General features: G+C 64.0%; 1 protein-coding gene across 1 annotated transcript in view; it reads right to left on the bottom strand.

The window, feature by feature from the left end:
- Positions 1-26,402, bottom strand: part of MOB2 (MOB kinase activator 2) — a 68,438-nt gene extending 42,036 nt beyond the window's left edge. Inside the window, exon 1 of the mRNA XM_082749320.1 lies at positions 26,301-26,402. Coding sequence (XP_082605446.1) covers positions 26,301-26,317 — 17 coding nt within the window. The 5' untranslated portion in view covers positions 26,318-26,402. The remainder of the gene's footprint in view (positions 1-26,300) is intronic.
- Positions 26,403-26,778: the final 376 nt, after the last annotated feature.

Here is a 26,778-nt window from a genome sequence, read left to right as displayed (position 1 = left end):
GACGGTGGGCCAAGACGGCCCGTGACACGGCTCACGCCGCCCACCTGACCACCACCCACAGCAGCAGCATCCCCGACCTGAGCTCGCCACGTCACATTCACACGGGGGCGGGGGGGCACGTGGCACCAGAAACTGTGTCTAGAGCAGTCGCCCCATTTTTGTTTCAAATGCACAGGACCAGGGGAGAACACTCCATGCGTCCAGACGTAGGGCCTGTGCGCCCGTGAGAGGGAAGCGGGCGCAGGGAGGAGGAGGGATGGATGTGGGGGTCCCCTGCACCGCTGGGACGTGACCCGGAGCCTCCTTCTCTAAGAGCGCGTCACACGAGGCCGAGCTCCCGTGGCGCGCCCGGACGGCCTGAGGCAGGCACGGGGCCAACGCCTCTCACGGCCTGTTCTCTCCTGCGCTGCTCAACGACACAAGGAATGCGAAGAAGACAGCGGAGATGGAGACGTGCCCGGCAGGGAAGCCGACCCGACAAGCCCCCGCCTCCTGCCCTTCACAGCCGAGTTCCGGGAAGCCCCGTCTCCACCTTCCCTGAGGTCCGCACACCCGCTCGCCCATCCCTGCCCCGACACACACCAACACGGCTCTTGCTAAGGCCACACTCAGCCCCGTACCCTTCAGTCCGGCCCAGTGAGTCCGGCTCCCACGCACCAAGGGATCCCCACAGCTCCTCCCGGCCGAGCGCCCGGCTCCTCGGAGCCCAGCCCTGCACCTGCTCTTCGCCTCCGCCCTGCCTTCCCCAGGCCCAGCTCACTCCTCTGCCCCAGCACACGGACACACCAGGGCACCTCCGACTCACCACGCCCTGAAGAACAAGAGGACAGGACCGCCCGCGTCTCAGCAACAAGGCTGCCCCATCTCCCCCGGCCCCAACCTGAAGGCCATGGTCACTTCCCTCAATTAGTTCTCAAACCCGACCGGTGGGCCTTGGGACAGGCCGCAGCATGGCGGTGCCAGGTGCAACTCCAGCACCCAGATCTCCCCGGCCCTCAGGCAGCTTCCTACCCCCTCCGTGCCTGCTTCTGTCAGCTTTCCAACGGGGTGACCACGAGAACCCTGAAGGCATGCGCTGAGGGCAGGAACAAGGGCGCCCGCCACACGGTCCTCCCCACCCCCACCTCAGTCCCCCAGGCGGGTCCTGCCACCTGCTGGGGCCCTGAGCGGAACCCTGACGGGCGGCCTCCGTGAGCAACACAACCCTCTCCCTGCGACACCCAGCAGTCGTGGGAAAACACAGAGGCCACACTAAGCCCCTCCGAAGGCTTTCTCCGAAGCATGCCTCGCCTCTGAGAGGCCAGCCTGAAACCTGTCCCTCTGGACTCACACCTCCTGTGTCCCTCAGAACTCCCCTCCCCCAGTGCCGAAACTTCACTAGTGTAAGGAAGCATCTTCCCTCAGGACCACCCCCGCCCAAAGGACCCTCTGGCAGCAGGGGCCTCAGTGGGGCCCCCGCCGTGGGGAGGCCCCGTCCAGCACGGTTCACGCAGCGCCTCTGCGGCCTGCACCTCTGCCTCGAGATGGACACCATCACCCCTCCCATCCACAGCGGGGTCTCGACTGGTACCAGCCACCGCTGGGGTGGAGTCTTGGCCCCAGGAACCCTGACAAGGCCCCTCTCACGGCCCACTCCCTGCCTTGGGGAGCACCAAGGACGGCTCGGCCTGCAAGACTCGCCACAGAGGCCTGGCCCTGGCACACAGACCGGCGGCCCGGGCAGTGAAGGGAGGACTTTGCCAGCCTGGCCACCCATGGGCTGATGCGTAGCGGCAGTGAGGCCTGGGCGGGGCTGTCGGGGACGGGCAGTTCGGCCGACGTCCATTCCGCCTGCCTGGCCTGCTCTGCCGTCAGGGACACAGGCAGGTCAGCTACACAGTTACCAGCCCACATCCCTGCCTCCAGGAAACCGAGGCTTCCAGCGATGGAGACAAACACGGAGAACTCTGGTGCTTTCAGGTTAACACGTGCCATGGAGAAGACAGCGGTGAAGGGACGGGCAGCAGTGATCGGGGCACTGGACGGAGAGTTCACTGGAAGCAGGAGGTCAGGGACAGTGTCCTGGTGGGGGGACATCAGCACAGAGACCTGAGCGATACAAAGGGACAGGCCACGCAAAGCTCTGGAGGAATCGGGAAGTGCCAAGACTCCGGGGCACAAAGGATCCGGCCACGCAGGAGGCAGGAAGCCAGCAGGCTGCCACGGGGCCTAGGCGGCAGAGCGGAGCAGGGGGTGAGGGCCCGAGAGTCCAGAGCCGCAAGCCACCCCGGGAGTCTGGTGCAGCAGAACCCCGGGGGGACCCTGGAGGCAGAGCCACAGCCGATGACGTGCTGCCGCAGGAGGCCCTCCGGTGCCCGGGCAGAGAAGCAGCAGGGCTCCTCCAGGACACCATGTGCACGGCCAGAACACAGTGGGCTTGGGGTGCGCCTTGGCAGCAGAGCCGACCTCACAGGGCTTGGAGACAAAGAAACCAGAGGCGCACGGCAGCGGCTGAGCAGGCCACCGAGCGGTGCCCGCGGAAAGAAGGCCCACCGGGCGCCTGCGGCGGGGAAAGGAGGAGGTCGCTGTCGGACGCGTGGGGTCTGGGCCACGGACGGGCCACCCAGATGGGGACTCGGGTGATGACACAGGGGGCCACAGCCACCGGACAGGAACTCGGGACATGTGGGAGGGAGCGAGCCTGGTCCAGCCAGGGCAGAGGCATAGCCCAAGAGGCCAAGGCTCACAGTGGCAGGAAGTGAGGGCGCCCACAGACGTCCACCGCAGTACTCTGAAGAGCCCCAAACGACACTCCTAGAAATAACCCCGAGCACCTCGCCACTGAATGCCCCGCAGAAGCAGTGGGGAGCTCTGGCTCCTCTGGCCCCCGATAGCTCGGAGAGTAACGGCAACCCTTCCCTGGGAAGGTCCTGCCCAAGGCGGAGATGGGAACCGTGTCCACCCAGCACGTCCTGCTGCTCTCGCCTCCCCTCATGCTGGCCCTGAGCAGAGGCCTGAGGCTGAGCCCTGCTCCCCAGAGGCCTTCCCAGCAAGGCCTCTGCATCCTCAGCACCCCCGAAAGGAGGAAGAGCTGCCCCCGCTGCAGAACAAGACATGGCTTGGCGCTGGGGCCACCTGCTGCCGCCTGTGGGGACTTCCCTGCCCAGAGGGCCGAACACCCAGGCATCGAGCGCCCCCCACCCCGCTTCCAGGCAGGCACCGCATACATTCGGGGGGAAGGCCTGGTGCAAGGAGGGGTGACAGGCAAGACTGTCCTGCTTGGGAAAAGCCTTTGCTCATTCGGGGAAAGCTGACTCTGTGACAGAGAACCACACGTGCACACACAACGCGAGGGCCACATCTTCTCACGGAAGTCCTGACTCTGATTCCTAACCACGGCCTCGTCACTCAGTCCCCACAAGCAGAGGAAATGCTGGGGATGGTGGAGGGAGCTGCCCGGGAAGGGGTACAGAGAGCAGGGGACACGGGAACCCACATCCTGCCCTCTGCAGCCCAGCAGCAACCAGGGACTGAGGTGAAAAGCCCAGGTCCCGGTACTTCAAGAGCCAGCGACCCCCTCCCCCGGAGTGAGGCTGTGCTGGGTGCATACCCTCCCCTCCAGCACTGGCTTCAGGACTCCCACCCCGACAGTGGCGGGGGAGCCTCGGTCCACCCGACCAGCCCCAGGGCACAGATCACTACCTTGGCAGCCCTCCCAGGAGGAGGAGCGCACCATGCTTGGCAGGGGCACAGACCACACGCCGCGCACACGCACGCGGTGTGCACCCTCCGTGGTGCGACACACGGGTCGGCTGGAGACCTCTGTCCCCCAACGTCCCCGTGTGTCAGGAAACAATTCTGAGTGAGTGAGCCTGCGTTTTCTCACATTTTGAATGCATATCCTCTCGTGTGATTTTTTTCTTCCACTTTCTTATTTCAAAATGGAGAGGACTCCGGAACCGTGTTTCTCATACTACGAGCGGAACCCACTAATGCGGGTTGTAAAATTGCCTTGGCGGGTCAGATCTTTCAGGGGGAAGAAAAAAGAACACAGAACAGAAATGATCACTGGCACATGCCCCAGGCCGGTCTGTCTCACTCACGCACACACATGCCGACACACACAGACGGGCACAGACAGCATATTCTAAGTCACTTTATAAAATGAATTTCATGATCACGAAGTTTCAAAACTTTGACCTGGAACAAATGGTCACTGTGTCTGGCCTCTCACGTGGGACAGTCTGTGTGGGACACCGGGCCTCGGCGAGCCCGCCGGCCAGGACTGATCTGCTGGGAGGTCTACCTACCGTGAGAACCACGAGGCACCCTCTGCGGAAGAGGCTGGTGCAGGGGAAGCAGCCGCGAGCACGCGTGGATCTGCCACAGTCCCGAGGCGAAGGCGCCGCCGCGTCAACAAACAAAGCCACACGTACAAACAGAACCGACGGAAAACGCTCTCCGAACGCAATGCAGTGAAGTGTGTCCACCGAACCAGGGTCTCCGCAAGCTAGCCCTGAACTTCAACCGAGCGTTGCTACTTTCAAAGCCGCGTCTCAAATTTTGCTCCAGACAGTTACTGGAAGCTTCACTTACTGGAAGTTCTTCCAAAACGCGTCTTACAGAATGCAACGCCCAACACCCCCAAACTCCCAGCCCGCGCTGCAGTCGAGGTGCCCGGGGGTGTCCTGCCTGCTTCTGCGGCGGCCCCCAGCATCACGCCGACTGCATCCCCAACCCTGGAGCCCTGCCGACCCAACAGGCTCTGGCAGTTATGAGGGAAGTTAAGAGAAGCAGTTAAGTGGGGAGCCTGGAGGCTCTGGAACCACAAGCTCGGGGGAGGAATGCTACTCAAGGCCCAGGCCGCTTCCTCCTGTGTCCCCGGACCCCCGAAGCGGTTGTCAGGAAGCACAACACTCGCCTTTCATTCGGGCAGCCTCAGCTCAGTAAGAGTCTGGGATCTGCCACTCTGTGCTTTGGCATCTGGACGTGGGCACCTGGGACAGCTGCTCTTTCTGCCCTAAGCCCAGCACCCAGCTCCTGGCCTCCCTGGATCAAGTCCCTTTGGATAACCAAGTCTGGCCCCTAACCCAGGTGATCCTGCTGGGCTCTTTCCCCAACACAGACGATCGGAAATCCTGGGGCTGCAAACCCAGGGCCCCTTCATCAGGTGAGGGAGCAGTGCTGCCAACGGCCACCCGAGCCGAGCAAGACAGTGAACTGTTCACACGCACCGGAAGGAGGAAGCTGAGACAGGAGTGGCGAGCCAAAACCCAAGAGCAGGGCAGCCAGGGGACAGTCACCCACCCAGGGCTCCACAGCCACCAGGACTCCTCCCCTGTCCTGCAATGCCCCCGCGGGCCAGAGGAAGACACTGCCTTGTGCTGCTGTGCTCAGCGCTCACGCAGAAACCCACAGGGACTACGGCCGCGCAGACACACCACGGTCTGTCCTGCACATCACACTGTTGAGTTCAATAAATAACTGGCCAAGGATGTTCTGACCATGGTTATGCCGCCACACCCAGCCGAGAGCCACTCAGAGTCCACGCCTCACTCCCTGGCCCAGAGGCCAGCCCGGGCCCCGGGAGGCAGTGCTCTGGACTGGAGTGGGGGGCAGAGCTGTCCACTCGACCTTGCTGAGGAGCTACGGTGGGCACTGCTGACCTGCTGAGAGCAGGCCGCCGCTGGGGATCGTCTCGGGACCGGCGTCTGGACTACAGTCACACAACGGAGCGGCACCGTGCCACGGGGGGAGAAGGGAGACCAAGGCTTTCTGAGTGCCGGGGACCAGCCACTGCCGACAGCAGGTGCCCCCGGAACGCGAGGCGAGTCCAACCGGGAAAGGAGCCAACATGGGAGGCAGACGGCAGCCCCCAGGCCCTGGGGCACAGACAAACCCCAAAGCAGCAAGGTCAGACGGAGCAGAGCCGTCTCACAAACGCTAACCACGGCTCCCTTCCCTGTCGGAGCCCGGCTGCAGGACAGAAGCCCCGGCTCGGACAGAAGCAGCGAGGAGGCTAGTCCAGACAGCAGAAGAGGGGACCTCCAGCGCGCACACAAAAAAGAACACATTTGGGTGCCGCCCCCACACCATGAAAACAAAGTTTAAAAAGCCCACCGAACAGGAAGACCTGCTTTACTTCAAGGAAAGAGGTCAGCGGAGAAGGGCGGTGACGGAGCGACCGGTCACCGCAGGGCGAGGCAACGACTAGGGCAGAAGGGACCCTCTGCACCACAGGAGCCCGTCCCCAAGACGAAATGTAAGCCCCAACTTCAGAACGACTGCACTCCAGAAACTCCAAGAAGCCGTGAGGGATCGGTGCTGACGCGTGAGGACCAGAGAGACTCCGCGCCCGGCCGAGGGCTCCACAGCAGAGCCGGCCCTCGCGGCTCCCTCCGGAGGCCCACGAGCAGCAGGAGCGCCCGGACCCCACCACTGAGACAGCCTCCAGCGGGAAACTCTTCCGGAAGCACGCGGAACTGGAGACCCTCCAGGCCGCTCTGAGCAGGTGCGAGGGAACCGCCCCTGAATTCTGAGGGCGGGTAAACCGACAGAGAAATCAACGCTCACCCGGAACTTCCTAGGCTGATTTGGGAGACCCTGGGGTAACCAAGCCACAGACGGGCGGTCTGTGTTCAGAGCGCTGCACCCCAGGCTGCCCGGACACCAGCATGTGACTTTTGGCGATGTGTTTAACCCCCTGCTCCCTCCCTCTCACCCAGTGAGGAGAAACAAGACACCAAGTAAACAACAGCCCGTGCCCAGCTCCAACCTCAGTGGCGCACAGGGACCGCAGGAAGGTTGAGCTCCGCAGAGGGAGGTCCTCCGGCCGGCGCGCAGACTCGGGACGCCCGAGGTGTTGTGAATCACGCTCCCTCCCTGCCCGCGGCCACTCTTATGAACAGAGACCAGACCCACGAGAGGACAGCCTAGAAGGACATCCCTCCGCTGGGCGCGGCACCCTCCTGGACTGCGGGAGGAGGCGGCACTCCGCGGCCAGCCGGGGCATGATCCGTGCATCTGTCCACTCACTCTGACGGGGTTCAGGGTCTGTTTCTGTCTGCCCAGCATCATGACCTCAGGGCGCTGTCCCCAGTCAGCTGGGATGGGTGAGCAGGCTGGGGGCCGCAAACCAGAGCTTCTTTCACTGAATGGCTGCTTTGATGCCCCAGAGCCCGGGCTCTCCGACACCTCTGCAGGGACGGGATGAGCCCCTCCACACGGGGCAGGTGGAGAAAGCAAGCAGCCTCAGGGTTCTTCTCGTGAATGCCCCACCCAGAGCCCATGCCCTTGGGCGCTCCAAGACAGATGTGGTCAGGCAGACTGCACTCCCTGGGCTCCCTGGCAAGAGGCTGGGTGGACGCAGCGGAGGAGGCTGAGACAGCCCTGTGTGTGACACCCACGGGACACGCACCGCCGGGCACCTGCCCTGGCCAGCCCTAGAGACCCTGGGACACGGCACCACGGGACTCACTGCCCTGCGTCCAAGGAGACGGCCAGCAAGTGGAGCCCGCAGAGGGGAACAGAGCCTGGAGAGAACCCAGCACCCCGTGGGACCCGAGAAAGAGACCAGGGCTGGGTCCTGGAACCTTTCTGTCCCGGGCAGCCTTGGTCACCTTGGGGGGGAAAAGGATGACAGGCTGTGGCACTGACAGAGACGCTGCCCCAGGAGAGGGGGAGGCCACCAGTGGGGCCCGCCAAGTCTCGGGATCTGTTGGGGGAACACCACAGGGCTTCACACGAGCCTCGGGGTTTGTTTCCGGAAGGGACGTCAGAGCCCAAGTTCACCTAAGGTCACAGCGGGAAGGAAGCTCGCTGGAGTGAAGACAACTTCTACAGGTCCCAACGACTCCTTCCACGGTCGCACACGCCGCAGACTTGGGCGCCTCCAACGTCACCGCTGCAGGGTGCAGCACGAGAGCCAGCGGGGCGGCAGGCAGGCAGCGAAGGACAGCCGGTGCGCCTCTCAGCGGCTGGAAACAGAGCCCTACTGAGCGGCGCAGGTGTGAGAAGCAAGGGCCTTACTGGTTGGTTCTCATGAACAAAGATGGCTTTACCCGTCTCTTAAAGGACAGCCGGGCTGTGACAATCGCGCAACACACATATTTATTTGGGAATACCCGCTGCTTTGTAGGTTATGCTGCCTGTGAGCCCAGAAGCAGCCACCAAACTTCTCCCCCAAGTCCCATCCATTCTCTTTTCCTTGCTTCCCAGGAAGGGTCTGGTCTCTGTGGCCTCAGGAGCTGGAGGGTGGACACGCACGCCAGTGGGGCTTTCAGAGGGCAGGCCGGCCGGGCGACCCCCAGAGACTCGGCTCTCCAGGCCCGCCCCCGCCCAGGCTCTGCTCCACGGGCCTCGGGGGCTGGGAGAGCGCGAGTGAAAGCAGAAGCAGGAGGAGGAGAGAGGGAGAGGGAGAAGCAGGCGTCCCGCCGAGCGGGGACCCTGATGCGGGGCTCGGTCCCTGGACCCTGGGATCATGAGCTGGGCCAAGGCAGATGCTTAACCGACTGAGCCCCCCAGGCGCCCCACACCTGGAGTGTTTCTTACCCCGATACCACATCACCCTCACCTCTGCCTTCTCCCTTCCCTGCGACTCTCAGCGGTGACTTAGGTCCTGTCTCTCAGCGACCCTGAGTGGCCAGAGGCACGGACTCTTAGTGCAGTGCAACCAAGCACCTTCACGAAAATATACATTCTGTCTTATTTTGGGTTAAAGAAGCAAGTCACTCTCAAACCGTTAAGAAAAGAAAATATATGTATACACACATACATGCGCGCACACGCGTGTGTGTTGGGGGCGGAGGCGCGGGGCGGCGGGAGGGAACCGGCGAGCAAACCTGTGCAAGGCTCGGAGTGTGGACGAGCACCCAGGGAACACGGAGACAACTTCTGCCACTCCGGACCCTGAAACTGCGGCAGCCAGGAAGGAAACTGCAGCAGCTGCGCGTGGGGGAGCAGATCGCTCCCAGAGGAGCGAGAGTCTACCGGACAGCCAGGTTCTCAAAGCAACACCAGAACCAGAACCAGAACCAGAAGCCAGTGGATGGACATCGAAAAGGGGCTGGGAGAAAGCACGCGAAACCGCGCTGTGCAGCGAAAACGTGTGTCGGCGATGAAGGCAGACCAGAGGCCGTTTCAGGCTGACGGATGGGGAGCTCCTCACCCGCGGCCCAACACTGAAGAAAGGAAATGGAAAGGATGTCCTTCAGGAGGGAGAAGACCAGACGCGCAGAAACCCACAGAAATCTGGTAACAAGGAAATACACACCCCGAGAGAAACCCAGCGTGCGAACCAGAGCTAACGCGTGCACGGGTACAACACAGTGCGCGAGCGAGCGCGTCTGTGAGTGCACACAAGTCCCGAGACCACACGAGGGTCCGGTCTGAGGTCTCGAAGCCACGGGGGGGGGGGGACACACGGACGGGCAGGGAGACAAAGGGGCTCATTAGCATCAGACATTGAGTTTAGGGTCTGCGCAGTAAGTAACCTCTAAGAGAAAGGAACGTCGCCTGCACAGCTTCCAGAATGGGGGTGAGGGTCAGGACGCAGGACTCACAAGAACAAGAGGCGCCCGGGGGGTGTAGCCGGGTGTCCTACTCCTGATTTCAGCTCAGCTCACAATCTCAGGGTCCTGAGATGAGGCCCACGTCAGACCCCATGCTGGGTGTGGAGCCTGCTTGGGGTTCTCTCTCTTTCTGCCGCTCCCCCAAAAATTAAAGACTAAAGAATAATAATATACAAATTCAAACAAAAGGCAGACGAGCAGCACTGCAGGCAGGCCGGAGGGGGAAGGTCTGCCCACACACCTGGCTACCGCCATACACTTAAGGGGAAATGGGCTGAAAGGAAGGCCAATCTGTGTGCCGCCCCCTGGGGTGACCATTACAGACCTACGAGGTCGGCCGCGTGCAGTGCCCAACGTTGCGGCACCCCCCAGAGGCTCCCACCTGTTTCCTGCCCTTCCACAAGGTCTGGCCGCACCCCCTTTAGTCCATGCCACATGCCACACATTTCCCCAGGGCGCTGGCCTTTTTGCTCTTCTGGGGCTATCTTCTGATGAACAGAGCTTCTCGGTCTTAATGTAAACCAAATTCTCTTTTCCTCTATGATCAGCACTTCCTGGCCCTATTTAGGAAAACCGCTCTTAACCCAAAGGCCAAGAATAGCGTCTTCTGTGCTATCTTCCCGAACAGCGCTGTCCAAGAGAAACACACCACAAGCCACAAATGCCAGCCACGTCTGTAATCTCTCATTTTCTAGCAGCCACATTAAAGAGTAAAAGGAAAGAGGTGAAATGAATTTTAATAATTCTGTTTGGCCCAAATTATCATCCTTTGAAAATGTGACAGAGGACACAAAAACATCTCACGTTATATTTTTCGAAGTCTAGGTGTCGTACGCTTCCGCGCACCCGAAGCGCTCGATGAGCGCGTGTGGCTCTAGAACTGACACCTACTCTCCTCCCGGCCCCCGTGTTCTCGGTACGGTATGACCTACGGACAAAGACGTTTCTAATACACGGCTGTGCAGCCGACCCCACACGCTTCATTACAAAGACTCTGCACCTTCCCTTTTCCTCTGTAGAACAGGCTTGCCGGAGACCTTCCCTTGAGCCCTATGGTCAGCGCGTCGGACTCCGGCCTTGGCGACTCTGCCGAAGACCCCGTTTCCGGCGCGACAGCGGCTGCTCCCACGCTCGCACCTCCCGTCCCTCCACGTCCTCTGGCTAAGACTGCCCTGCGGTGACGCCTTCCTTTCTGATCTGCGCATCCAAGGCTCTGTACTGCTCTCTGGTCTACATGCAGCCCACAAGTCTCAACAGGTAGTATCTTTGTTATCTTTCAGCTAAAAATATTTTCCGCTTTCCATTACGCATCATTCTCTGGCCCCCCCAGATCCATCAAAGTGTATATCCTCCTCATGCCCAAACACAGGGAGTCGGCCTCTTGGTTGTTGATTTCTGGTTGGGTTCCACTGGGACCAAGAACACGCTGGGGACGGCCACAGTGGGCGGAAACCTGCTGAGGTTTCCATCAGTCTGTGCTCTCCCCTGAGCACTTCAAGAGGACGTGCAGCCTGCGCTGCGGGGCTCCCTGCTCGATCGGCTGGAATCCCGCGGACCTCGGCCGGCTAGCAGGTATGGTTAGGGTGTGGCTAAGCTGAGCTGCCGTGACCAGGACCCGCCCTTCCCAGGCATTAGTGCAGGCGGGGGTGGACTCAGCCTCCCAACACCTTCCTAAGGCCCCAGGCCAGCAGGGCAGCTCCACATCCTCCCCAGGGGCTATCCAGGGACCCGGAAGGTAGGAACAAGAGGGGAGGCAAAGTCAGGACAAGCAGTGTTTTTTCCTAAAATTTTGTGTCCTTTTACCAATCTCTTATTTCCCCCAGCCCCTGGCACTTCTCTATCACTCTGTTCCTGAGTTTGACTTTTCTTTTTTTAGATTCCACTTATAAGCGATGCCATGCGCGGTCTGTCTTTCTCCATCGGGCTTATTTCTCTTAGCGCAACGCCCCCCAGGGTCACGCAAATGACAGGCTTTCCGTCTCTGCTAAGGCTGAACGGCATTCCATTGTGAAGAGACACCACATTTCCCTGTCGACCTACACAGGTTGCTTCCGGACCCTGCCTGTTGAGAATGACTCCGGGAACGATGATGGGAACACAGGCGCGTCTTCTAGATCGATTTTGTTTGGATAAAGACCCAGAAGAGAAAATGCTCGATCATACGGTAACTCTGGTTTTAACTTCTTGAGGAAACTCCACACCGTCTTCCCCAGCGGCTGCACCACTGACACCTCTGTGGGCAGGACACTGTCCCCCACCCTCACCGACACTGGCTGCCGCCTGGCTTCTTTATGGCCGGCATTCCGACGGCTGTGAGGGGACAGCACAGTGTGGTTGTGATGTCCATCTCCCTGATGAGTGATGACAAGCATCTTTGCAGGTACCTGTTGGCCATCTGTAGGCGTTCTTTGGCAGACACGCAGATGGGAGACCCTCCGGGCCACGAACACCGCGTGAGCGCAGGTCAGGGATCTCACCTGGAAAGGGCACAGCAAAGGGCTGACCAGGCTGCAGGTAACCCCGGGCTGGAGGGAGATGGAAAATTTGGACAAAGGGTCTTTTAAGCAGGAGTATGATATGATCAGCTTTCTGCTGGCCTGTGGAAGATCAGAGTCAAAGATAAGAACAGGCGGTCTCTAAGCCCACATCTGGGAGAGCCCAGAGCCCCACAGCCTGCCTGAAGGGAGTGCAGCAAAGCCATGGCCCCCGCCAGGTTATGCAGTCTAGGCCGGCCCCTGGACAGGCCCACAGCTGGAGCCACGAGGTGTGTGAGCAGCCGGGACAGGGCCTGCATGGGCACGGGCTCTTGGCCCAGGCACACAGGTCAAAGAGCACAGTCTTCGCCCTAGACCCCTGCAAATGTCATTTCAGGGGACATTTTATTATTTTCATTAGAATTCAAAGGACTCAGAGTTCTGGGACGGAAAATAGCAGTGCTCCTGCGGACGGCTCCTGGCAGGGCCACCTGGCTCTGGAGGGCAGAGTGGCCCCGCCACAACTGTGCTCCCAGCTGCTGTGTTACCAGGCGCACCCTGAGCCGTAGCTACTGTAGAACCGGCACAGAATGCTGACAGGACAACTGGGGACATCTACAGGTACCGCGTCTTGACCCTACCTACATCTGAGTCCCTGGTCCAAAAACAAACCATCAGAACAGACTCAAAGTCCAGCACCCCATGGGCCCTGGCTCTGGCCCCTACACTACAGCCCACCCCCACTGCCTGGTCCCAACCTCACTCTCCCAGGGGACAAGCCCGCCCGAGCCTGGCACCTTTGTCACCTATGGCACTGCAGCTACCAACTGCTGCAGGCCGAGAAAAGCACCTGGCCAGGGGTGCACAGAGCCGGCCACGGAGGAGACCCCAGCCCCCCAAGTCCCGCACAGCAGCACCTGCTCCTACCATGCGATCACCACCAGGTGCGGTAGGAACAGGTCCCACGGGAGCCCATGCCGGAACGTCGCCCCAGCTGGCATGGAACCGCGGGCCTCACACACGGGTGTGGCTGCAACTTGCAGCCCGACACCAAAGGCCCACAGGCACGCTGCCGGCAGGAGGAAGGGGCGGCACCCAGTCCAGGGGACAGCGGCGACAGTGCATCCCACCACACTGAGCCTGCCACCAGCCCAAGCCCCTGGCCGGCCCTGACCCACGGGTCCCTGCTGTGCTGAAAGGAGCAGGCAGTGTGCGCCACGCAACGGGAGGCAGACGCGGGCCAGCAGGGGACACGGACCGCAGGACCCCTCGGGTCCCGTGGCCTGTGCTGCTCCGACGACAGTGCCCCCGGCCTCGGCCAGATGCCAGGTACAATGACCGTGAGCGCACGGCTGAGGCGCTCCATCCCGGGAGCACAGCAGCTCCCCAGGTCTCCGTCTGAGAACTCACTGAACGACCCAGGGCGCTGGCGCAGAGCGGGGGAGGACCTGTTGGGCAGGGGGCAGTCTGGGCCCTGGTGCCGGCTGGCACAGACCCATCTTCGGAGGCCCCCTGCACCCCCTCGTCTATCTCAGGCCCCCGAGGTCCAGGGCAGAAGTCTGAGACAGGGCTGGGCAGGGCCCCGGCGCCCCCTGAGAGCCATGTGAGCCCCACCCACAAAGGCCTCCTCTGGCGCCAGCAGCAGGGCAGTGGGCTGTGCCCTCCCACCGAGCCTCAGGAGAGAGGACACCCTTTGGGGAAACCGAGGGCCCCAGCCACGATCCTGGTGACAGCTCAGACCTCAGGGGCCAGCAAAGCACAAACTACTCCTTAAAACCGCGAGTTCCGTGAGGAGGCCAGAGGGGAGGGAAACCCATACAGAGCGCAAGCCCTGTCCCCAGGCCCCCACCCCCGTGCCCAGCAAGCAGAGAGCCCGCAGGCCGCCGCCCAGCTCCGCCCTGAAGACAGAGGGGCACACCTTGGGCTGACGGTCCGCGTCGCTGAACAGCAGCTGCTCTCCGTCGGCCTTGGAGGAAGCACACCAAAGCCAGCGAGGTCACAACAAGACAACACGTTTGTTTTCACGTGAATTATAAATGCCAGGAACTCCTGACACAAGTGACACAAGTCCGCTGAGCCCAGCACTTCTTCAGCCAAAAAGGTAGGAGGCCTTCCCGGCAGGAACAATAGAATGTACTTGAAAACAAGGATTTTAATTACAAAGCGTTTCAAAACCCTAGCAGCGGAGAAGGGACCGGGTCTCCACCCTGACAGCCACGAGCAAACCCCGAGACCAAAGCACAGGAGAGAAGCGAGCGCCCTCTGCCCACCACCAACACAGAGCTCAGGCCGGGGGGCTGCTCCCAGGAGGCAGAGTGGCAGCAGGGCCAGCCCGTGTGCGGACAGAGTGACCCCCGTGTGCCCTTGGCGGAGCACGTCCGTCTCCCTGAAACCAGGAAACTGGGTTACAACAAGGCCCGTGCCCACCACCCACCAGGCACCCGCTACAAAGTCCGCCCCAGCCACGACCATCCCGCAGGGCAGGGGCTGGGACCTGGGGGCCTGAGGCACAGGGGGCAGTCGTGATGCCTGAGACCACATGGCCTGCAGAGGGCAGAACCAGCACCCTTGCCTCCCCGGCACCCCCGCCCGAGGGCAGTGCCCACAGGACACACGCGGGCTGCCGACACTCACCGGGCCAGCTGCCCACCGGCAGGCACAGGGCTTCCCGGGGCGGCCTTCTCCCTGACCACACCAAGGACGACAGAGGCTACCAGGGGTCGGTGGCAGAAGATGAAACCCGCGCTGAAGGAGCAGCACTCGTGACAGACTTTATTCCGGGCGCGGGAAAGCCGGTGCGGCACAAACACCCCGCTTCCGGGCGGGAGGGCCACAGTCCGGCAAACAGGTACTGGCCCGGATCTCCCGCGGAAGCCACAGTGCTCGGCAGCACGGCCGAGTCACGCACTCAGGAAAGCGCGGGCAGCCTCAGGCCCCGCACTCTCTGCCCTGGGCCACTCCCCAGCTCACCAGCCAGGAGGGAAGGTCACACCACCCAGAGCAAGAAGTAAGCACACTTCAGGAGCACAGCCGGGAGGACACCAGGCCCCCGGGGGGACTCCTCTGTGCCGCCCATCCTCAGCCGGAGGGCAGCGCTGGCGGGGGAGGGCCGGGCTGGCTGCCTGGATTCCTTCCCAGCCCTTTGTTCACTCACCCCCACCGCCAAGAGGACAGGTGCTGAGGGACTGGGAGGAGGGCTGGGGGGTGGGGGCTCTCGGCCACTGTGTGAGCCGTTCCCAGGCGTCCTCCTGGGTGGGGACTGCTCCGAGCCAGAACTGCTGTCCACCGAGCTTCCAAGCGGACCCCTAACTCACCCAACACCTCAGAGCATGAGAAGTCCTTGAGGGGCACTTTGAGAAACCCTGCTCTGGGGTCCCCACATGGCCCTCATGCCGCGCTGCCTTCTTGGTACTCTGCGGCCTCAGCGACCCAACGCGGTCCGAGCAGGCCCTGGGCAAGCCTGGCGCTCCTGGCCAGCTCCTGGCACCGACGTGAACGAATTTCTTCCCAGAGAGCACACCAAGTGGTGCACACGCGTCCAGCAACACGTGTGCGAGTGCATGTGCGAGTGTGTGGGGCGGTGACGAAGCGACTACGAGAAGACACGAGATGCTGGGAAGATCCCCCCACGCCCGCCAGGAGGAAAAGCGCAGGGCCAAGCTCTGCTGTGCCCGCAGCCCTCCCCAGGCTGCGTCCCGGAGCTGCCACGCCCAGGGCCTGGGGCTCGCTCGGCCCAAACACACTCACACTCTGCGGCATCTCTGGTCTCCGGCACAGCCTGGACTGCGCAGGGATCTCTGGCCGGCCTGGTAGGGCCACATGCGCACTCCGCCCAGCTCGAGAACGCACGCCCTCAGGAAACACAGCAAGAAGCAGGGTCGCGGGGGAGTCCCACTGGGCCAGTTCGAGTGTCTCCCCTACTCTCGCTCCTTTAAGAACAAACTCGAAAGCTTAGTACTTGGGATCACTACCCCTGGAGTACACGGGACTCGGGCCGGTCCTAAGAAAGCTGGGCCGCTCGTGCACAGCGAGCAGACGGCTGCTTCCCCAAGGACATAGGGCCCCGCGTCCCAGAACACCAGCCCCAGCCCTCTGCAAGGGAGCGTGCACTGACCAAACACCCGTCCTTACTTACCGAAGTGGCAAAGATCTTCGTCACAGGAGAGTAACGCCGGCAGCTGGTCACAAAACGGGGGCGAGCGCACGCCAGCGCCTGAGGAGCGTGCGGGCTGGAGCGCCTCCAGGAAGACCCCCCCTCCGGGAGCCCACCAGTCCCCTCCCAGAACTCCTGAGGAAATGCCAGCGCTGGGCAGCGACTGACGCGCAAGGATGCTCAGAACCGCCGTCCGCCGGGAGGAGACCCTGAACACCACCACGGAGGGCGAGGGGGTCACGCACATCCGCGGGCGGCCACGGACGCTGACCGCTGGGCCCAGTGCACCGCGTGCGACACCAGCTCTCAGCGTGAAGTCACGCTCTCTGGGTGCTGGGATCACTCACTTTTCGGTGTCTGCACGTCCCGTGCTTTCCTGTTTCTACAACAGACCTGTGAAACCAAGTTCCGCGGGCGCAGGCACCCTGGAGTGCTCCCTCGCGCCACGCCAGCAGAGCCACGGAGGAAGGCCCGCCGGCGCTCTAAGGCAGCGCAGAGAACACGAGTGTCAGCGCCGCTGTACTCAGGGAACTTCAGAGCGTTTAAGTCAGGTTCTGGGATTCTTCAGACTCCCTGGACATCCAAGCGGACCTCTACCCTCTCATGCACTTTGGTGGTCCAGTGCCCCCTGCAGCTGCCCCCCCACTCTCTCTCCTCCGTGGGCCTCGAAGAGCGCTCTGCGTGGAGGGAACAGTAAGGACTCCAAAGGGTGCGGTCCCTGCAAATGACAGGTGCACGTGCGTCCACTCTGGCGGCCCCAGGCACGGCCCACCGAGACGGCCGCGCAGCACAAGGAAGCCTTCTACCCATCCACGTCTCCCCAGCGCAGCCCAACCCGGTGAGTGGCAGAAATGCACCCACGCTGCCGTGACAGGCCTGGTTCTGCAGGTCTCCGCCTGCTGAGCCACACACGGGACCGGCAATCACCTGCGTCTGCAGACAGCAGTCAAGGCCAGGGTCACCTCCCGTGACTCATGGCCGTGCGGTCTCGGCCTGGCCCAGGCCGGCTTCCTGGCACAAGGCTGACTCCCAGGGCTGGGTCATTCCCACGGCAGGGTCATCCTGGCACTACTTCCTGGCCTCCACCCACCAGGAGCCAGAAGCCCCACCCAACCCTGCAATGTGTCCAACCAGAACCTCCACAGCAGGTGAGACCACCGCCAGGGAGAGACCCACCGCCTGGCAGCCGCTCCGTGGAACGCCACTGAGGGCAGCGGGAGCATCCGTCACTTCATGCAGGGACCAGGTCCTGGCTGTGCCAGTGCACCAGGCCCTGGGGAACCCAGAGTAGGTACAAGTCCGCCCCACCCTTCAGAGGTACAGCCTGGGGGGCGCGGAAACCAAGCTGGTGCTGCCAGCTTGCGCCAGCGGTGTCAGAGGTGGGCCACCACACAGGGTGCATCTGAGAAGACAGACTGCAAGTCCCAGAGACCCCCAGCACACGCCCATCCTTCCCAGCAGCCAGAAGGGACCAAGGAGACCCCAGGAGCTCCCCGTGCAGGGCTCCCCACTCTCTCCTCCCAACCAACCAATGACCCACCCTCTCCCACCCTCCCCCACCCTCCCCGGCCACCCCGGTGCCAGGCACCTCCATGTGGGCAACCCCAACCATCTAGAACCACGGCCGCCACACAGTAAGGGAAGGAAAACAGCTCACTCCCACTGCCTCAGCAACGAACCAGGCCCAGGAGGATAAGGACCTTAGAAGGCCACATGCTAGGATCAGCACCAGGACCGCCCCTGCTGCCCACCACCAAGATCAAGCCGCGACTACAGGAGCACCCAGCTGTCTCCCACTGGCCTGCAGTGCCCATGCCGCTGGACCCGCTGCTGGACCTGGGGGGCCCACTCGGTAAACATCACCTCCAGGGCACCCCCTCCCACCGCTCCTGCTGGGAACACTCGGCTGATGCCCCCAGCTCTTTGAATGGGAGACCGTAGTCGTGACCTATCAAGGGGGTCTGCTTCGGTGAGCCAGGGTTAAGCAGAGACAGCAAGCATGGCTGAAGGGGTGAACCTCCTGGAAGGGGAGGCTGCTGGCGGGGGCTTCCAACCCACTGCGCAACTATTGGGGGGAAGGCTGTGTGCTCCAACGCCTGCTGCCAGGGGGGTTTTGTAGTCTGTACTGACACTCCGGTTAGTCAGCCATCCGTGTAAGGCTGGCTTCAGGAGGCGTGCGATCCAGGGCCGACGGCACCTCCCAGGCCAGCACCTGCTCGGCCTCCCGCCTTCGGCACCAGGCACATACTCCCGGCTGAGAAGGCGCAGACCCCGGGGAATGAGCAGCCATGGCCTCACGCCTCTGACGGCAAAGGCTGCCGCGCCTTCCCCGCCCTGAGTCCCACGGCATCAGGACAGGCCTGGGGCAGGGAAGCCAAGGGACAACCCAGCAAGCAGCCCGAGGTGGAGGAGGGAGAGCAAACGGGCTTCCCCAGTGCCTTTCCGACAGCAGTGGGGCCGTCCCGGCTGGGGTGCCGGCATCCGGCGGGGGAAGGCAAGCCTGCAATGAGCAGGTTCTCCCAGCTCGGGGAGCGGGCAGGCCACTGAGGGACGGTGCTGTCTGCTTGGGGATGGCGTCAGGCAGCCTCCAGAGACAGCCAAGCCCCAAGACCCCCGCCCTCCGCCCACAGGCACCCTGAAAGTCAGACCTGCCACAAAAGCCCTGGGCTACACTCCGGGTGCCAACCTTGCGATCCCGGGAGCAGCTGTGCCCACAGGACGGTGTGGCCATCAGACGGGGCTCTCCTTAGGGACCAGGACACCAGGGCTGGCTGCACACCAACAGCAGCTGTCCGAGAGCAAGCAGACGTGACAGTGACCAAGTGACATGCTGGGCGACAGCCCCACCCTAAGGGCTGCAGCGCCACGGTTCCCAGTGAGGACACGCGGAGAGGGACGGCAGTGCGATGGTGACAGGGACGTACCTTGCACACACCAGGCCCCATGTGCAGGTGGCCACGGGCGCCGAGCCGCCGTGGGTGCTGTGCACACAAGCCCCGGTGGGGGAGCGGGAGAGCGAGGACCCCCACCCCACGCCCACCCGGGGCGGCACAAAGGGATCAGAGGCCAGGCTGGTGCCAAGCCCCCCGGCGGCTGGGGGAGGCGGGGCCCTCCACGGCAAGCCCCTGAGCCGCGCCCGCACTGTACGGGGGCACCTCACAGAGTCCCCCAGCCACGGCTAGGAAGGGGTCCCCTGGCGCCGTGTTGCAGATGAGCAAACCGAGGCTCAGGAAGCCCTAACGGAGCTGCAGAGTCGGGACTCAACCCTGAGGCACATGGTCCCTGAGCCACAGCGCCCTAAACGCCTCTGCGCGGAAAAGCCCAGCTGGTCTCCTGACAGACCTCGGGGCCGCCCGGTGAGGACGGACCCAGCGTCCCCGGCCGCGTGCCGTGCTCTGCAGGTGGGACCGGCAGCCACCGCCCCCCCACACGGGAGACCCCTCCTTCGAGGGGCAGAGTCCGTCCCCTCGCACTGTATCAGGGTGGCTCTGTGACTTGTCTGACCGACACAGCGGAGGTGACACTGGTCTTCGACAGCTTCCGCCGCGGCTCCGCTCTGGAGCAAGGCCAGGCAAAGAGCCCTCGCCACGGCGCCTGAAGTGTGGCTCCTGCACCCACGTGACGACGGCACTCGCCTGTCCCGTTCTCGCACCCGGGCACGGCAGAGCTTTCCAGAAGCGATGAGTCATGGTAAGATTATAACAAAACATACCCAGAAGCAGACATAAGGGTCCAGCTCATGAGGTTTACAAAAGAGTCAGGGCACTCTTATCATGTGTTTTATGCCACAAAATATGGTTATTTATTTAAAAAAAAAAAAAAAGTTTAGGGACATCAGAGTGGCTCAGTGGGTTAGGCGACTGCCTTCGGCTCAGGCCACGGTCCCAGGGTCCTGGGATGGAGCCCCGCATCGGGCTCCCTGCCCCGCGGGGACTCTGCTCCTCCTTCTCCCATTACCTGCTACTCTGCCTGCTTGTGCTTTCTGTCAAAGAAACAAAAATTAAAAACAAATTCATGCTAACACATGCTGGGTTTATTGTTCTTTTCAAATGAGTTAAAGAATAGTTTTCGAATCTCTTTTCTTCCACTTCTATTACGGTAAACACTGACAGCTATAACCATACAAGCTCAATAATTTTTAAAAACGTGGGGGGGAGTGTGTTGAGACCAAAAAGGATGAGAACTCTGCACCAGAGTCCACACGCAACGGGGCTCTATGGGGCAACTGAGGCCCCAGCCAGCAGCCTGCAGAGCTGTCCGAGGCAGCAGTCCTCCTCTGGAGCCAGAAGTTCTGGGGTTCCTTTGACAGCAACAGACACGATTCAAAGCCCGAGCTGAGGAACTGCTCAGACGGGCCCCAGAAGAGAGCCACGTTTATCTGGCACAGTGGGGCCAAGTACGGAGGACCCCAGGACTGGAGGTGGGGCACACACCTACCACCCGCCGGAGCCCCCCACACTATTCTTGCGCGTGAAACTGGCAAGATACGCAGGGGGCTCCAGCTGCGGCCCTTGGAGGACACGGCCCACGACCAAGGGGCTGAGCGCTCCACTGGGTGTGGGCAGGGCAGACCCCGCCCCGACAGCGAGCTCCAGGGGTGCCGCGCCCTCGGAGAGAACAGTCCGGGAGCCCAGGGCCGGCCTGGCGGAAAGGCTGGAGGGGAGAAGAGAAAGACGGCCACAGCCCTGCTTCCGGGCACCAGCCGGCCTGCTGGGGGGAGCTGCAAGCCCAGGTGGGAGCTCTGGCCTCACCCTACACAGAAATGCTCACTGAACACCAAAAACTGCCACCATTCCTCGACATACCGGCAACACGCCAAACCAACGGAAAGGTGCCATACGGGTAGGTCTGGTAGGTCGCGACCACAGGCCGCACTATCCCCAGACGAACCGGGAACGGTGACAGGAAGGAAAAGAATGAGTGTCCCGCCCCAGCAACGGTGCACTGTCGGCTCTTTCGAGCTAGCATGGGAAAACCCTTCAAAGAGAAAGCCAGAAGGTGACAACGTGAATGCGGCCACAGCCGCACGGTCCCCCGGAACAGCCCACAGCCCCCACGTGGCCTGGACACCCCACCCACCACCGCCTCCTCCTCCTCCAAGCTTCCAGGTTCGCTCCTTGCCCCACGCCCCCGGGGGGTTCTACAGAGCCGAGCTCAACGCACACGGGCGTGCCCAGCCGGGAGAGATCCTGCGCGAGAAAAACAAACACGGGGAGACAAAGAGCCGAGGCGCTCCCTGCACGTCAGACAGGAACACGCGCGCCGCCTCCTCTTCCGGACAGGCCGGCAGCCGCGGGAGCAAAGGCACACGTGAGTCACCAGCGGGGACCAAGAGCAGCTCCCTGACCAGCTCCCAGGGTCCTGGTGCCCGAAAAGTGCAGAGAGAGGCTCACCGAGCACCTCTGTCGCCGCACCAGCACGTTGACCACAAAACCAAGAGTGGGGGGTCTGGCCGTGTCTGAGTCTCCAGGACCACCGCAAGGGCGATGCAGGAAGTGCTGGGGCAGCGGGAACACCAGCACAGGCGCCCCCACCGAGACCACCGACACCCACCTTCCCAACACACGCGGCCACGGCGGAGGCCACGGCCCCCTCCCACAGGAGACCTCAGACTGACGATGGCCCCGCAGTCCCCGGGGAACCCCTCCCAAGCTGCGACCAGCTGCTGACAGGGCCTGGCAGCCAGCGTCCCCGTGCCGCCTGGCTCTTCCGGGGCCCCGGGCGGTGGTACGAACAGCAGAACGAAGGCCAGAGGCAGGACCCCGATGAGGGTGGACCCGGGCCCTCCCGGGCTGCAGACGTCTCAGACGCACTTGCTACCCTGCCCAAGGCTGGCAACACTTCCCGCCCAACCCGTTCCCCGGCAAAGCATTTCCGCGGCACCTCCAGTGAGTTCCCATGCACAGGCACGACTCTGAGGACACTCTGCACAAGGCTCCCAGGGGACGCTGCAAGCACAGGGACAGATGAGAGATGCGGGGCTCCCGGGGGCACAGAGTTTGGCCCACGAAGGGGTTCATGGGACCGCCGCTCTCCTCAAATGGAATCTGGATGCGAATCAGGCCCAGGTCCTAAGGACTGCCTGAGTGGGGCCACGGGCACAGCGGCTGTCCCTGGACGTGTTCCACCGTCACAAGGGGCCGGACAGCTGGAGGACGCTTCTGCCGCTCAGGCCTCCACGCCTTTGCACCGGCTTGGGCCAGAACCCTTCCTACTTCCTATCTGGAAAATTCCTACACTTCTTCCCACAGGAGCCAATGCGCACCCCTGCTCGGAGCCACCCTGCCGGCCTGGCCTCCCCACCTCCAGCTCGACCTCATTCACTCCTCCACACTCCGTCCCCCGTGTCCGTGGCCCTCATGCCAGCCTCAGAAAGCAGACGCTATGCGTCCTTGATCTTGGAGGTGCGGGGCCTGCCCCCCCACAGAGGGAGTGTGCAGTCAGGACCCGGGGTCTCCCCAGCGGAGAAGGGGTCCAGCTCACTGTGGGCAAAGGCTGGGTCACAGCGGCATCCCTCACGATGGGCAGAAAGTGGGCAGAACGCCGCTATCGCTATCGACAGAGCAGCGTGCAGAGCTCCAGACTCCGGACTGTCACTTGCGATGAAACGGACTGACGGCAGGTACGTGCACAAACGGTCGCTAAGTGAACCGGCTACAGAAGACCCTGTGCTGTGACCCCATCTGTGGGAAATGCCCAGAATCGGCAAAGTGAGAAACACAGAGAGAGAGAGAGACGGTCCATCAGTGACGACCCAGGGGTGGGACAGGGAGTGACCGCTGTGGGCGCCAGGCTCCTCTGGGCGGGTGGCAACGTCTGAAGTAAACTGTGTTGACAGCTACACCACCCTACGATTTTACTAAACGTCACCTAATTGTTAGACTTGAAACAGTAACCTGCGTGGTCTGTAAACTACCCCTCAACGAGACGGTTGGAGAAAAGTCCAGAGACTCCAGCAGGTTCAGTCAGGGTGTCCTTACGGTCTGTCCGACCGGAGCAACGACCGCCCGAAGGCAAAGTGCAAAGAAAAGGCCGCGAGCGCCCCGCGGCGCGCCCACACAGGCCCGTGCGCACGGGGTCTACCTCCTCCGCCCAGCACGAGAGCCCTGACGGCAGGGCCAGGCCGGCCAGAGAGCCCCGAGCCATCCAACACGCCTGCCCGCGGACCAAGAGCGCCAACCCGCGACGTGTGTCGCGCTCCACGGCCAAGCCCGGAGGCAGGTCTCCGGCAGAGCCGGGCGCTCCCGGCCACGCAGCGCACCCACCTCCTCACTGCTCCAGGGCGGCAGCAGCCCCGGGCAGGGGGCCCGTGTGCGCCTGCCCCCGCCGCGGCTGCGGGCCCAGGGCGGGCATGTCCCGGCAAACTGCTCCCCGCCGGCCCCGCCCAGGACCCGGGGCGGGTCGCCCTGCTCCCCCTGACTCTGAAGTGGGAGGAGGTGCATTTCCTCGTCTACATTCCCAGATGCTTGGAAGCTTCTGGACTATGCGTTCTGCTGGGTCAAAGTGAAGCGGCACGTCTACCGTCTGCGCACCGAGGCCGGTCACTGCTGGTACGCGCGAGCGGAAGTCCCCGTGCCACACTGCCTCAGGCCACGTGGAGTCTGGAGCAGCCCAGGCAGCGTCCCTTCTGGGGCTCCCGTCCTGCCCAGGGCAAGGGCAGCATCCTGTCCTCGGCTGTCCAGAAGGGAGACAGCCAAGGGCCAAAGACACGGCCACACCGCAAGGACTGACCCCTCTCAAGTGAGAAATCACTCTTTGTAAAAAGAAGGAAAAATTCCTGCCGGCCCGTTCCAAGCCGAGCAGAGGGATGTCGGGAAGCCCGAGCTCCACGCCCCGGCGAACTCCGACAGCAGGTCGCAACACGCCCCGCTGCTCTCGGCTGCTCTCGGCTCCCGGGCGGCTTTCCCGCAAGACCGCCCTTTCCTCAGACACGGCCGCCGTGTTACTCTGCGAAGCGCTCTCCTGGCGGGAAGTGTCCGGGCTCTGCTCCCGACGGCGGCCGGCGGACAGGGCGGGAGCGGTGCCTGCTACTACAGCGGAGCCGGCCGCCACCGGACAGGAGCCACGCAGAGGAACTCCTCCGCCAAAAACAAACAAAGTGTTCAAACCTAAGAGAGAACCATGTTCCCAACTCCCTGGCTGACAGCGAGCTGCGAGTTAGCGGAAGCAAGCGCGCTTCCTCATCCAGCGGGACAGAGCGCTGGGGGCTCCCAGGCCGCCCCCCAAACCGCCCCCCCGCCCCCGGGCTAACACCTTGAAAACAGGCTCTTGAGAAAAGTCACTACTTGACCACTGAAATCCTGTCACTTCTGTTCTAAAAGGCTGGCGGACTCACAAGTAAGGGGCTGGGCAAGAACTCACAGTCCACAGTGTGCGCCGAGCGCCCACGACAGTCAGAAACACAGAGATCAGCACACTCCGTCCTGACCCCTCTTTGGGGGCCTCCAGTGTCCGCTGAACGACTCCAGAGCCTCCAGAGCTCTGCCCCTGCAGCGCCGGTGGAAGCAGCGGCCGGGCGCGTCCCCTTCCCAGCTGTCTTCCTCCAGCACCCGGACCTGCCTGCTCCGCTCGGACCGGGAGGGGAGTCCTGCGCCGACCTCTCCCAGATGACCTCTCCCAGATGACCGCCTGCTTCCGAAGTCTTGAGGGGGGCCTGGGGAGCCAGTCCCCGGAAGCCCAGCGGCGGGGGGAGCTTGGGACACGCACAGTGATGGCACAAAGCCCACAACGCCCAGAACCCAGCCAGTTCAGAGGACTGCGCGCTGCTCGGGGTCGGGCGCGGAGCACCTGCTCCTCCGACGGGGCCGCGAGAAGTCAGCGGCGGGACGACCGTCAGCGCCTCCCCCAGGCCCCAGGCTTGGGGCGCAAAGCACGGCCGGTTGGACCCCCCGCAACACCCCTCCGACGCAGCAGCCCCTGCGGGCTGGGGTCGGGCTGCTTGGCCTCCGCGCTGCGCGCCTGCGGCTGCAAAGGCGTCCAGGAAGCCCCGCTCCCTGCTGGCCGAGCCGCGACTCCCCAGCGCCGGGCCGCGTGCGAAGCGCGTTCCTCCGCTGCCTCGGCTTCGCCTTCCGAGTCCTCCCGCACGGCTCTGACGGCGCAGGTCCGGAGAGGTGCAGCGGCCACCGCGGGGCCCAGGGCTCACAGCGGCGCGGCTAGGACAGCAACGTGACTCTCCCCGAGGCCGGCAGAGCGGCGGCCCCGGCGGCCCCGGCCACGCGCACGCCGGCTCCACGCCCGCCCCGGCCACGCGGGGCACTTCCCTCCGGGCTCTCGACGCGTCCACCCCCGTGGGCTCGCGCCCCTGGCTTCCCTTCCGCTGGCCTCCAGCCGACCCGCAGGCCCGGACGGGTGCGAGCCGCCTCCGCGGTCACGCCGACGGCCCCCGCCCCCGCCCCGCCCCGCCCCCGGAACCCAGACGTCCGAGCGACCGGGAGCCTCCCTGCCGGGACCCGCGCGTGCGACCTGCACGTCCGCCCGCCCCAGGCCGACCGCAGCGGCCCCGCACGCGCGGCCCCAGCGCCCGGACGGCCGCCCCGCCCCGCCCCGCCCTGCCCCGCGGTCGGGGAGCAACGCGGGCGCCGAGCGGGGACGGAGCAGGACCCGCCGACGCGCCGCCCCGGCCGCGGCGCGGACGCCGCAAAGTTCTGACAGCGGGTCCCCGAGCAACTTCCCGGCGGCGGCCGGGTTCCCGCGAGCCGCGCTCCGGGGGACACCGCCGCGGCGGCCGGCGCGCTCCGTCCGGCTCCGGGCTCCGGGCTCGGGCTCCGGCTCCGGCTCCGGCCCGCCGCGCCCCGCCTGCCCCGCGGCCGAGCCCCGAGCCCCGCGGCCGGACGGGCGAACCGGGGCGCCGGCTCCTCCGCTCGCGGCTCAGGACGGCGCCGGCCGGCGCGAAAGTTCGTCCTTCCGGAGCCGGCGCCGGCGCCCCGCGGCCCGCGTCCTGCCCAGGCCGGCGTCCGCCCCGCTCCGAGCGGCTCCCGTCCGCGACCCCGGCCCCGAGGAGACGCCCCTCGCCCGCCCGGCCCGGCCCGCGCCGCCCCGGCCCCGCGCCCTCGCCCGGCGCCGCCCGCAGCGCGCCCCGCGGCCCCCACCGCGGCCCCGGCCCGCCCGCCCGGCCGCCCCACTCACCCCATGAGCCAGTCCATGGCTGCTCGGGGCCCGCCGCCCGACACGCTCGGCCCTCAGCCCGCGGCGGCGGCGGCGGCCGGAAGTAAACACTCGCTCGCTCACTCCCACACGCGCGCCGCGAGCGCCGCCGGAAGTGACGCGCCGCGCGCCGCCTGCCGGGAAGCGTAGTCCCGGCGGCCCCTGCGCCCCTCCCCCCTCTCCGGGGGCCCAGCCTGGATCTTGAGCGGGTTCCTCCTCCCCCTCCTCCACTCCCCGCTTCCTCCTCCCCCCGCGCCCCTCCCCCCGCGCCGCGCGCCCGGATGTCCCGTCGCGCCCGGATGTCCCCTCACGCCCTGATGTCCCCTCACGCCCCAAATGTCCCCTCAGGTCCCGGATGTCCCCTCACACTCCAGGCTGACCCCTCACGCCCCAAATGTCCCCTCACGCCCGGATGTCCCCTCACGCCCCAAATGTCCCCTCACGCCCTGATGTCCCCTCA

The sequence above is a fragment of the Mustela nivalis genome (genome assembly GCF_964662115.1).
Source record: "Mustela nivalis genome assembly, chromosome: 9".
Classification (NCBI taxonomy): Eukaryota; Metazoa; Chordata; class Mammalia; order Carnivora; family Mustelidae; genus Mustela; species Mustela nivalis.
Note: the sequence above shows the minus strand (reverse complement) of the source record. Positions and strands in the feature narration are given on the sequence as shown.